We start from the raw sequence: 13312 nt of genomic DNA on the forward strand, positions 1-13312 counted from the left end.
ATATATTTTTTTTCAACTCTCAAGCCCAAGATTGATCTTGTTAGAGTAAAATCAAAGATGACTTTGATACCAAATGATACAAGAATTACAAGGAAAACACGAAACATACTTTAAAATCAGTCCACAAGATCAAAGATTCGAGGACCCTTTTAAAGACCACACTCGGATTCAACAAACAACAACAAAAACACAATGTATTGATGTGTTTATCACCTAAAACCAACTAACAACAAACTATGTTAACAACAACAAGATGAAGAACAACAACAATGGAACAAGAACAACAAGTAACGGATTTGAATTACAAGAACACAAACAAACGATTACAACATAAATAAAATGGATAGATAGTTAGACCTTAGTTGGTATAATCTTAAGAATCCAAGAATATGATAATCTTGGACCCTTAACACTATACACAACGGTTAACCTAACTCCTACGTTAACACAAGAGAAAATTTACCTCCTCTAAACACCAACGTCTCAAGCCAACATTACAACACAAGTGATATCCACACTTGTTGCCCTGATTTCGGTGTGATGGCTATTCCAAGCCCTACAACTAAAGGTGTTTCATGTTCCAAGTCTTACATCAATGAACAACTAATGAGAAAAAGACCTAAAATATTCTATTACAAGACAAGGCAAAATGACAACAATGCCCTTAAATGGTGGGGTGGCCATGTAGTGCATTTGGATCCAATGAAGTGACCAAAATACCCTTAATGAAGATGACCAAATCATGACCCATTAAGTGTTGTCCAAAACCGTGAGTCCTCAAGTCTTTGATGCTCCAAGCAATCTTCCACACACAGCTTTGCTTGTGCTCAAAACGGGTCTTCCTTGCATATTCTTGTGCCTTCAGGGTGACCAAGTCTTGAGCCTTTAAATGATGACCTCCAATCATGTCTTCAAAAATTAAGGTGGCCATTTGACTTGTATCATCGTTTGTACAACAACACCAGAGTCGACGACCAGACGACCATTGTGGGCTGCAGCCTGCAATGCTGACTATGGTCTTTCCGACAGCGACCACTCTTCCGAGTTTTAACTTTTTGTGCAAACTTATACATAATAAAATTATATATTATGTTAAACTTATGGTTATATCATTTCGTTTCATCTATGTTGAGTTATTTATATCTAGGAATGAAAAATAGGTTTGAATTATTTTTTGTTTAAATTATTAGTTTTAAATATCCAGTCATAACAAAGACAGGTTCACTACTTTAATCTTCAAAACCGAAATAAAAATTCAAAATAACCAAACCGAACCGAACCGAATTTATTTCGATTTGATTATGGTTGTCATTTTTGTCAATCTGAAAATCGAAAACCAAACCGATATTAAACTATCAAATCGAACAAATTGAATGCTCAACCCTATTGCCTAGTGCATGTTGGATCCGTCAAAAGATTTTTGGAGGACCCTATAAGGGTGCGGCAGCCGCCACTATATACTGCGCTTTAATAGTGTTACTTTATAAGGACCTCATTCACAATTTTCAGTAGAGTTAGAATTTTCATCAAAGAAAATTCAAAATATAAACAAGTAAATGTACAAAGAAATTTAAGAGTATTCAATATACAATTTACTAATATATAGAATTAATTTTCCATCGAAAGATATTCGGACGAACTCCTTGTATCACTAGCTTCACCATGAACGTGCATTTCCCTTAGTTATTCACCTTCGCGGAGTATTCATTTTTTACTTGTAACATTGCGCCTCTCGAGAGTCAAATTGCTTAAACTATGACCAACATTTAAGATGTATTTTTTCATCATATTAATATAAAAATGATTGCAACCTATAACATTTTTCAATAATTTTCGAACATCTATATTTAAAATTTAAAATATTAAATTAATCAACTTCAATTTAACTTTATGGTGTGTTTGGTATGATGGAAAATGTTTTTCTATTTTTCCTTGTTTGGTTGCAATAAAATGTTTGGAAAATATTTTCCACAGCAATTCATTTTCCTCAATTTGAGGGAAAATGACTTTCCTCATGGGCTAAGGAAAGTCATTTTCCAGAAAATGACAAATGTGACTTATGACCCCACCCCAACAACACTCATATTCACATGACTCAAAAAAATTACATTTCTCAAAAATTTACATTACTCAAAAATATTTTTCACTGTGCTTTGCTTTCATTTTTCACTGCTTGAAATAAAAAATAGTGAAGCCCGAATTTTTCTCATTTCCAATGTTCGTTGAAGGAATTGTTATTTTCATATGCATAGATGAAGACTTACCTATATTAATTTTGCTAATTGCATATTTCATTTTGTCATTGATGTAACTTGTTTCACGAGGTTGAATAAGCTTGTCGTTCCGTTATATTTCTATTGATTGTAGTATCTTGAGATTGTCTCCTATATTTGCTAATTAATAGTTGCTTAAATTTAGTGATTGTATATTTTAGTATTCGATATTGATATTATTTGTTATGCTTAAATTAGTTCTTACAAATTGTTGAGTTGCTAGAGGCACTGATATACTAGTTAACAGTTAGTAGTATTTTCTAAAAAATATTTTTTCACTCACCAATCAAACACTAGAAAATATTTTCTAAAAAATATTCTCTACTCATCAATTAAACACCATAAAATATTTTTCAAAAAATATTTTCCACTCACCAACCAAACATGAGAAAATAAGTAGAAAACCGACTTATTTTCCAAGAAAATATTTTTCATAGAAAATATTTTCCATCATACCAAACACACCCTTATAGTTTATCAATTTGGCTTTCATAAAGCAAAAAGTGACAAGTGAAAATCAACAGAAGAAATAATTTAAAATTACACCAACCACATAAGTGTAGCAAATTGAGATACAAAGAATTCCTACCCTCACCACAATAGTGACTTTTCTCTAAAAAAAAAATAATAATGAAGTCATCCACTTATAGGTTTGCCATAAAAAGAAGGGAAAAGACTCAAATATACCACTTAACTATCAGAAATGACTTATTTATGGTATCCATTAAAAGTTGGGCTCATTCATGCCATCGCCGTTATAAAACCAATTCATCCATGTCATTACTTTTTAACGGTAGTTTTTTAAAAAACAGCTTTGCCACGTGGCCTCTTATTAGAGGTCCACGTCTTTTTTTTTAGATCCATTAAAATGAATCCACCCGCACCCAACTTATCACCTTAATCCACTTTAATATTACTCTTAATTTTGACCCTAGATTTGAACATATATACAATCATTTAGTCTTCGAACATGAAATTTACATATTTGAATACTACGTTTAAAATAATATAGGTTAGAATTATTAATAATTTAAAATGACAAATGAATAAATTGTGATTAAAAAATAATTTGTTTTGACTCTCGAAATCCGAACATCATCACATAATTTAGGACGAAGAGAATACCACATACATGAAGGACCACAACTTTTAGTTAGGAAGAATACCTAAAAATCCCTTCTAAATTTGAATTAAAAGTTGTATAATTGAATTATTGGTAGTCTTAATTATTTCGTGAATTTGGTTATTTGGTAGTCTTTATACTCTTTAACGTGGACGAGATGTAGAACATAACTTTTTTCACCGCGGGTGGATTCTTTAATATACACATTAAAGATTCATTAATATACACATAAATAGTGTCTACGTGAGTAGGTACCAAACAACACTCAAAAATATGTGGACTGAAAACACCCTGCGTACCTGGATGGTGGTCTTTTATTTATTTTATATTTTCTTAAACTCTAACACACCTAAATATAAATTATGCTCTACGTCTCGTCCACGTTAAAGAGTATAAAGGCTACCAAATAGCCAAGTTCACAAAATAATTAAGACTACCGATAATTCAATTATACAACTTATAATCCAAGTTTAGAAGGATTTTTTAGGTATTCTTCCTAATTAAAAGTTGTGATTCTTCATGTATGTGGTATTCTCTTCGTCCTAAATTATGTGATGATATTTGAATTTCGAGAGTCAAAACAAATTATTTTTTATCACAATTTATTCATTTGCCATTTTAAATTATTAATTATTCTAACCTATATTATTTTAAACGTAGTATTCAAGTATGTAAATTTCATGTTAGAAGACTAAATGATTATATATATGTTCAAATCTAGGGTCAAAATTACGATTAATATTAAAGTGGGTTAAGGTGATAGGTTGGGTGCGGGTGATTCTCTTTAATGGACCAAAACTAAAAAAACTAAAAAAAATTTAAAAATGATGTGGACCTCTAATAAGAGGCCACATGGTAAAGCTGTTTTTTAGAAAACCACCGTTAAAAAGTAATGACATGGGTGAACTGGTTTTATAACGGCGATAACATGAATGAGCCCAATTTTTAACGGATGACATAAATGAGTCATTTCTGATAGTTCACTGGCATATTTGAGCCTTTTCCCTAAGAAGAATTTAGGCTGCAACCTAATAAATTGATTGTCAATTCCAAATGTTACCAAATTTTATTGATGCTACTATAGAAATAATTACAAGTTTGCACCTTATTATGAGATAAACATCTAGTACCTTTCAACTATAACCAAATTTGGTATGGCACACATCAACTTCACGCGGTCCTATTACTCCTGAACTAAATTTTAGCGTATTTTTGTCCATTTTTTTAGTTGACGTGGCACATGACAGTCCTTCACGTGCCTCGGTCGTTTAATTTCACACAAGGTGCCACATCAGCATAACAAGATGATAAAATATGCTAAAGTTAAGTTTAGGGGTAATAAGAGTGTGTCGTAGCAACTTTGGTTATAGTTCAGGGGTACATGATGCTTATGTCCCTTATTATTTTACAAGATTTGTAATATGAATATTCCTACACTATCCAGAGATATAAGGTGTCATTTTAGGATTTCGTAGCTCAAAATCTTTGATCTTTATTCAGACCTGATGAAAAATAGTACATTATCGTGACCCCTGGATGCTTAAGGCGTCCTTGGTTGATCTTGTAGTTCCTACGAGGTGGATTTGATGGGATCGGTCTATGTATCTTCCTTTTCTTTTGTCTTACTAAAGTTTTTGTTTTTTTTCAAAAATGCCTCATGAATACTAGTACCAAAAATTGTATAATCACAAGATCAATTTTAACACTCAAAATTCAATTCCAATGAAATGTAGGTAAAGAATCACAAGCATACATTGCACTCAAATACTAACATGATCATACTTATAAACTCGAAAAAAATGCAGCATAAAAGAAGAAAAGCAAAATCCCTCCTTTGTAGATCACCCCTTTATACATTTCTTGAAACGAAGAAGTTGCAGAAGAAGCATCTTGTTCAGTAGAGGAGGTAGAGGCACCTGCTTTCTTTTTCGGTGTTAAAGACGTAGGTGGTGGTGGTGGTGGTGCTGGAGGGACAAAGAATTGTAAAGGAAGAAGAACTTTGTCCACTTGATATATAGCCAATTGATTATCAGTATATATAGTGTTTGAAACACTTGCATTGACAATGCCTGTTGTAATGTTAACTGAACTACCTGTTGTCGTTATATTTATGGGAAACTCTCTATTGCTTGTTCCTCCAGCTTGTGTTCTTAAAGGGTTGCTAGCAGTTTGGAATTGTGTGAGTGAATAGTATGAAGGGAGGATATGGAATTGGATAAGTTCAGCTTTTTGTTGATCAGTGAATGAGTTCAATGAGCCTGCTTTCATGTTCAAGAATGCATTGTCTGTTGGCACAAATATAGTGATTCCATTGTTTGAGTTGTTGAGCTGTGAGGTGATTTCATTGAGCTGTTGTGTGTTCTGTAGTAGACGGATGAATGTCGAACTTTGGCCTGCTTTTTCGAGGATCTTTGTCACGTTTAATGGAGGTGGTGGACCTGGAGCCGGAGCCGGTGCCTGAGCCAAAATGCCAATGCATTTCAAGAAGAGAAAGAACAAGATCAAGAAAATGTGTTCCATTTTTTTTTTCTTTTCTTGGAGGGGTTTTTTGGTTCAATTTTCTAAATGTTGTGGATGGAGAATTGTGTAATGTGTTATATATATGTTGAGAGGGTGGATTTCTTGATTTGAAAACAATTAGAGAAATTTTTTGTGGGGTATTTTGATGGAAGAAAATTGTGTGTAAAGTTAGGTGAAAGAGTGCAATTTATGGTGAGAAGGAACATCATTGGTTGTGATAATCTCAGAGCAGCTGTCAGTTTGCTTATGATGGGAGGAAAAACAGCTGGGGATAGTGGAGGTGAGTTTTCCCGAGCTGGGTATCAGAATCAACCTCTTAGCTTTCTACTTCATCTGAGGTAGTGGTATGAACTGCTACACTTTACCCTCCCTAGACCCCACTTTGTGGGAATTCACTGGGTATGTTGTTGTTGTTAGATATTGAGGGGTGGGAGCCTTAGAACAGCGGTAAATTGTTTTTCGTGTGACTATAAGTTATGTTGCTCAGATTCTTCAAAAATGTTAGTTATATGCGGGTTGGATCCTCCAAAGGTAGTACTCTTTTGTTTCACTTTTCGAGGAATGGGACAGACCGAGTCATTTCTCAAGAACAATAGCTAAAATATTTGATACTACCACTTGGATCCAGAACCTACATGCTGATGCTCATGATTTGAAAGTGGCCTAGTTACTATTTGGAGAGTCAAATGATGCTTTCTTTTGCCACAAGTTTTTCTAAGCTTTTACTACAATTTATGTAGTTTGCAAATATTTAAATTTTTTTTTTTTTTTTTTTTTTTTTTAAATTGAGACTGATTCATGAAAACTAGTTAGTTTGATTCTCCTACTCAAAATCAGATAAGATAAACTGAAACAAAAGAGCACATTTTTGGAGGGTCTGACACGAGTGCTACAATATTTTTTTTTAGTCCTAGCAATATAACGTATAGGTCACGAGTTCGAGCCACAAAATCATTCATTGATACTTGTGTCTGGTTATGCTGCCTACATCACATCTCCCTCGAGTATGTCCTTTTCTGAATCCTGCGTGAACGCGAAATGCTTCGTATACCGAGCACTTTTTTGTTGGATACTGAAGATCCTATGGGGGAGAATATGCTATGCAATATACTTACAGGACAATCATAAATCATTATTTATGGTTATGGTAGGAGAGGAGGGCTAATTAAGATGTAATTTCAAGAGTCAGAATTTGACACATTATTGGTACATCTGATGAGAAATGTAACACAACTTGTTGTAATCCATCAGACTATTAACCAGAATTTTGTGTAACTGTTCAATTTTTTGTTTTGTGTTAGATAACAAGGGAAAGGGAGCCTTCGAGAAATGATAAAGTTAATTCAGTGTGAATTATAGGTCATAGCTCATAGGTTCGAGCCGTGGAATTAGCCAGTGATACTTGCGTCGGTAAACTGTGGGTGCCTTATCTGAACCTTATGTAAATACAGAATATTTCGTAAACCGAACTAATTTTTAGGTGAGATACTGAGGATCTCATTGAGGATCCCCGAATTCAATTTTAACGTATTTTGTCACCCTTTTGTGCTGATGTGACACCTTTATTACATAAAATGAGATCCACTTCAAAGGTGCCACGTTAGCTAAAAAGGCTGACTAAAATACACTAAAATTTAGTTAGGGGTAATGGGACCCTCGTGAAGTTGAAGTGTGTCGTAACAAATTTGGTCATAGTTCAGGGAGATACTAGATACTTTTCTCGGATTTTTTCTGTATATTGTTCAACTTTTTGTTGTGTTAGATAATGAGGGAACGCAAGTCTCGGAGAAATGATAAAGTTGTGTCATCTATAGGTCGTGGTTTCTAGCCATGAAATTGGCCACTGATGTTGAGGGACATTCATAAATCATTAATTATGGTTATGGTGGGACAGGAGGGCTAATTAAGATCTAATTTCAACAGTCACAATTGAAAAATTATTGGTACATCTGATGAGATTAGTGTATGATAACAACTTCTAATCCATCAGACAATTACATTGTTGGTTATTAGGTATGCTTTTGCAATGTAAATGCATGATAAACTAGTATCATTAACCAGAAATTTTTGAGATAAGCATCCAGTACCCTCTAGAACTTCCAGTACCCTTTAGAACTATGTCCAAAGTTGCTACGATACACTCCAACTTCACAGGGATCCTATTACCTCACTGAACTCAATTTTAACGTATTTTTGTCACCCTTTTGTGCCGATGTGACATCTTTATTACATAAAATAGGGTCCACGTCAAAATGTCACGTTAGCCAAAAAGGTTGACAAAAGGTGCCACGTCAACTAAAAAGGTTAACAAAAATACGCTAAAATTTAGTTCAGGAGCTAATAGAACTCCCGTGAAGTTGGAGCGTATCGTAACAATTTGGTCATAGTTCAAGGGGGGTACTAGATGCTTTTCTCGATTTTTTTCTATGTACTGTTCAACTTTTTGTTGTGTTATATATTGAGGGAAGGGGAGTCTTGGAGAAACGATATAGTTGTGTCATCTATAGGTCACGATTTAGAGCCATGAAATTAGCCACTAATGTTTGTGTCAGGGTAAGGAGCCTACATTACATCCCCTTTGAACGTCTGCCTTCTCTAGACCCTACGTCAACACAGAATATTTCGGCGGAATTTTCTTTTTTGGTTAGATACTGAGGATCCTACAGGACAATCATAAATCATTAATTATGGTTATGGTGGGACAGGAGGGCTAATTAAGGTGTAATTTCAACAGTCACAATTGACAAATTATTGGTACAACTGATGAGATTAGTGTATGATAAAAACTTGTAATCCATCAGACAATTACATCGTTGGTTATTAAGCATGTGCTTTGCAATTTAATTGCATGGTAAAAACAGTATAACCAAAATTTAGCATTTAAGTGAGGATTTTCAGAAGCTTCTCATGGTGTTAATCAAATCTGATTTTTCTGGACTGTACTTCTTAGATAGTTAAATGAGGATCATTTTATTCCTTTAATTCATATGCAAGTAAAAAAAATAAAATCATAGTTCCATACAATATCTTCAAAAAATTATATAATTAGCTACAACACTGCACAGGTAGTTTAGGGCGTTTTGTTAATCATAAAGGGTCAAATTTATCCGTAATCTATGTGAAATATTTCAAATTTGCCCTCCGTTAATAGTTGGGGTCAAATGTGTTCTTGAACTTGAAGTTACCAAATTGGACTAGATTTACCCTTACTTTCAATGGTGGAAGCTTAACACATGGTGAATGCCACGTGTCCCATAATTGAATAATAATTTTTTAAGTGAATAACAAATATACCCTTTCTGTTATAGTTTAGGGCCAATATGACCCTTCACGCTAAACTATGTGAAAGGTACGGATTTGTCCTATGTTTAAAAGAATTGACTTAATCGCAGGACATATGACATCATCGGGTGCTAACTTTCATCATCTGAATATAAGATCAAATCTAATCCATTTTGGTAATAATAGATTATATACAAATGTCTTAGGATAATAACTCTTGCTTACGTACTAAAACAAAAAACGTTTTCTGAGACAATACTTTTGGTGGAAAACATTTTCCTTCATACCGATATTACCCCTAATGCATAAAGCTTTCAAACTCATTTTACCTTCCTATATGTGACAATCCCTCTTCATATATATTACAAATTAACATCGAGTATCTTCTTACTCAAAAATCATGTAGAGTAAAACCAATCCAAATTTACATGGCACAACCCAAACTTACAATTGAATGAAATCACAAAAATGCATGCATACAACAGTAAAACTTCAACATATTAGCTTACATAAACAAAACAAAAAACAGCTAAGAAGAAGAGAAGTCTGCGAGGCGAGTTGGTTTCACTAGAAGATACAGTGGAAGTAGAGTCAGAATCCGATGAATCATCTTTATTTTTCGACTTAGGTGGTGAAGGAGCGGGCGTTGGTGCAGGAGGGACAAAGAATTGCAATGGGAGAAGTACTTTGTCAATTTGATAAATAGCTAGTTGGCTATCAATGTAAATTGTATTCGAGATACTAGCATTGACAATTCCAGTAGTTATATTCACTGAACTTCCATTTGTTGTTATGTTGATAGGGAATTCGCGGTTGCTAGTCCCACCGGCTTGTGTTTGCACCGGGTTGCTAGCAGTTTGGAACTGCGAAAGGGAGAAGTATTGAGGGAGAACATGGAATTTGATCAGTTCTGATTTCTGTTGATCATTGAAGGAATTCAAAGCACCTGCTTTCATGTTCAAGAATGCATTATCTGTTGGTACAAAGATAGTTATGCTGTTGGAGTCATTGAGTAATGAGGTTATTTGGCTGATTTCTTGAGTAGTTTGTAACAACCGTATAAACGTGGAACATTGTCCCGCCTTTTCTAGGATTTTTGTTACATTAGTCGGGCCAGGGGGTCCCGGAGCAGGAGCCGCGGCTTGAGCTGGTGGTGGAATTGGAGATGGTGATGGACCTTGAGCCAAAATGCCAATGCATTGGAGAAACAAGAAGAGAAAGGTTGACACTAAGTTGTGTTTCATTTTGGTGCTTTTTTGGTTAAGCTTAAGTTGAAGTTGCTCTGGTTGTGGCAAAAGGAGACTGCACTATTTATATAATGAGGGTTTAAATTGCTTGCTCTAAAACAATTAAGAGAACTATAATAGGGAAAAGGATGGAAAATATTCAAGGGTGTTGCTTAGTGATCAACTGAAGTGCATGGTTCTCAAGTTCAAATATTAGCGGAGATAAAAGACACTAGGTGTTTTTTTTCTCAAGTTCAAATATTTATCAGAGTTACCTGGTATTATGATGGTGGGATCTAATAGGTATTTCATGGAATCAGTTGAGATGTGCGCAAGCTGGCCCAAACACAACAATTATCAAACAAAAGAAAGGGAAAAGGATGGAATAAAGTTAGTGGGGTATTGGGATAAAAGTAAAATGAGGGTGATGTTTGGTGAAACGTTACATGTGAGGTGAGCAAGTAGATAATATATAAGATTGAGATGATGTTATAGCAGCTGCTGGTTTGCTTAGGATGGAAGGGAAACAAGATGGAAAAAAGTGAGGTACGTATTTTTTGGTTTGCTTAGAGATAGGCATCCAATACCCTGTGAATTATCGCCAAAGTTGCTACGATATACTCTAACTTCACAGGACTCAGGAGTCCTATTACCTCTAAACTCATTTTTAGCGTATTTGTGTCACCCTTTTATGCTTACGTGACACCATTATTACACAAAAATGAGGGTCACGTCAAAGGTGCTAAAAAGGTGCCATGTCAGCTAAAAAGGTTGACAAAGATACGCTAAAAGTTAGTTCGGGGTAATAGGGACCCCGTGAAATTGGAATGTGTCGTAGCAAATTTGGTCATAATTCAGGGGTACTAGATGCTTTACTCATTTGCTTATAGTGATTTCTTTTTGGTTTCCCACCCGTCTCATACTTGCATTGGAACCTATTAAATTCAAATTTGTGCGGAAAGTCCCACGTTGGGAGAAAACGATCCCTAACAAAGGCAACTTCATACCTAGAGTTGAATCTGCTCAAGATCTCTGACTAAGAATGAAAGAGTACTTACCAGTCCACCAATAACCTGCTGGTTAATTTTTCTATTGTGATTTTTGCTGAGGTGCAATCCCCCAACAAGAATCTTTCTAGTTGGAATATGTACTCAATTGCTAGATAATCATCATCATTCATAATTGATACAAATGGTGGGACAAGAATATGATAGTACAGCTAATGACAAAATAAAGATTATATATCAATTAGTTGGTTATTAGGTATGATTTTGCAGTATCAATGCATGACAAGATAGCACAACCAAAATTTAGCTGCTAAGAGTAAATATATTCAGAAGTTTGTCACTCTGACAATAAGACATTACAACTACGCCTCAGTCCCAAACAAGTTGACGTTTCTCCATTGAAATTCATCTCACGCCTCCGAGTCTTGCTAGACAATAAAACAGGTGAAGCAATTGTTTAAAGCCATGTGAAATTTTTCAAATTGAAAAAAGATCCGCATCCAGTACCCCCGAACTATGGCCAAAGTTGCTACGACACACTCCAGCTTCACGGGTCCTATTGCCCCTGAACTCAATTTTAACATATTTTTGTTACCCTTTTGTGCTCATGCGGCACCTTGCATGAAGTTAAACATCTGAGGCGCGTGAAGGATTGCCACGTGTCACCTCGGCTAAAAAGATTGAAAAAAAATACTCTAAAATTTAGTTCAGAAGGGTAATAGAACCCTCGTGAAGTTGGAGTGTGCCATAGCAAATTTGGTCATAGTTATGGGGTACTAGATGCTTAGCTCAATTAAAAAACCAAATTTAGGATTTTTTTTTTTTTAAATTAGTCACGCAAACAAAAAATATGAATGATATTGGGCGAAGAAGATATATATACATCATTTGTCAGAGGGCGAGGGTATGCATGCATGCTTTTCCAGCAAGGGGTATATTCACTCTAAATCGCAAAGTTAGGGGTGTAAAACATTTATATCTATAATCTATATCTATAATATATTAAAATGTGAAATACCTTAGAAATGTCGTTTGAACCTTTTGCCCTTAAAAGTATTTGCTTTAGACAAAATCATCTTTTCACTATTTTTTCCTATATTTAAGAGTCGAAAATTAATTAAATATATTTATGGTGAAACCTTGTAATCAGAATTAATGACAACTGATATTTTTTTCAATAGTTTAAGAATTCTAGATCAACTAAATTTGATTTTAAGAAGATTTAATATTATCTTTTTTTATATTCCTCAAATAAAATTTTAATTATACATAAATAGTAATATATATTACAAAGCTTATAATACCCAAAAAGGCAAAACGAGCAGACCAAAAAAGGAAAAAACATATTTTTTTAATTTTTATTTCCTGTACTTTTTTTAGTTCCAAATTCAATGATCTGTTTCAAAAATTCTAATTATTCATAACACTAACAGATTAATTAAAGTTCTTATTTTATCTAAGTAATAAATCATAATACTTAGCACTTCTAAATTAATTAGAATTTTACTCTATATACAAAAAAAAGCTATAATTCTATTTAAGTAATATTTTGATCATACTTTATTATAAAAATACAACCTTTCTTCTACTTCTTCTTTTCTTTTTATTTTGAGTTTGATTGATTTTAATTTTAATTTTAATTCAAGTGTCTTCTTATATTCATTATTGTCATCCTTCTGTCTTTCTTTATTCTTTTAGTTAATGAATTTAAAGATTATATATGAATTATGTATAATAAAAAATTGACATGTATTTCCTCTTTTAATAATTTCTTGTATTTCTCTTTCAGTTACAAATTTTTGATAGAAAAATTAAACGAAACAAGCATGTTGTCGTTGAATGAAGTTGCCAAAAAAATTAAAGATTTATCTCGCTGAAAAA

The 13312-nt window shown here is 33.8% G+C and overlaps 2 protein-coding genes across 2 annotated transcripts; both read right to left on the bottom strand.

Moving 5' to 3' along the window:
* Nucleotides 1–5089: 5089 nt before the first annotated feature.
* On the bottom strand, nt 5090–6069 carry LOC107842225 (fasciclin-like arabinogalactan protein 12). Its single transcript, XM_016685979.2, has one exon. The coding sequence runs from the start codon at nt 5914–5916 to the stop codon at nt 5179–5181; it is 738 nt and encodes a 245-aa protein (XP_016541465.1). The 5' UTR covers nt 5917–6069; the 3' UTR covers nt 5090–5178.
* A 3467-nt stretch (nt 6070–9536) lies between these two features.
* On the bottom strand, nt 9537–10782 carry LOC107842224 (fasciclin-like arabinogalactan protein 12). Its single transcript, XM_016685978.2, has one exon. It carries the CDS (start codon nt 10440–10442, stop codon nt 9699–9701), a length of 744 nt encoding a protein of 247 aa, XP_016541464.1. The 5' UTR covers nt 10443–10782; the 3' UTR covers nt 9537–9698.
* Nucleotides 10783–13312: the final 2530 nt, after the last annotated feature.

This window comes from Capsicum annuum, chromosome 9 (genome assembly GCF_002878395.1).
Source record: "Capsicum annuum cultivar UCD-10X-F1 chromosome 9, UCD10Xv1.1, whole genome shotgun sequence".
Classification (NCBI taxonomy): domain Eukaryota; kingdom Viridiplantae; phylum Streptophyta; class Magnoliopsida; order Solanales; family Solanaceae; genus Capsicum; species Capsicum annuum.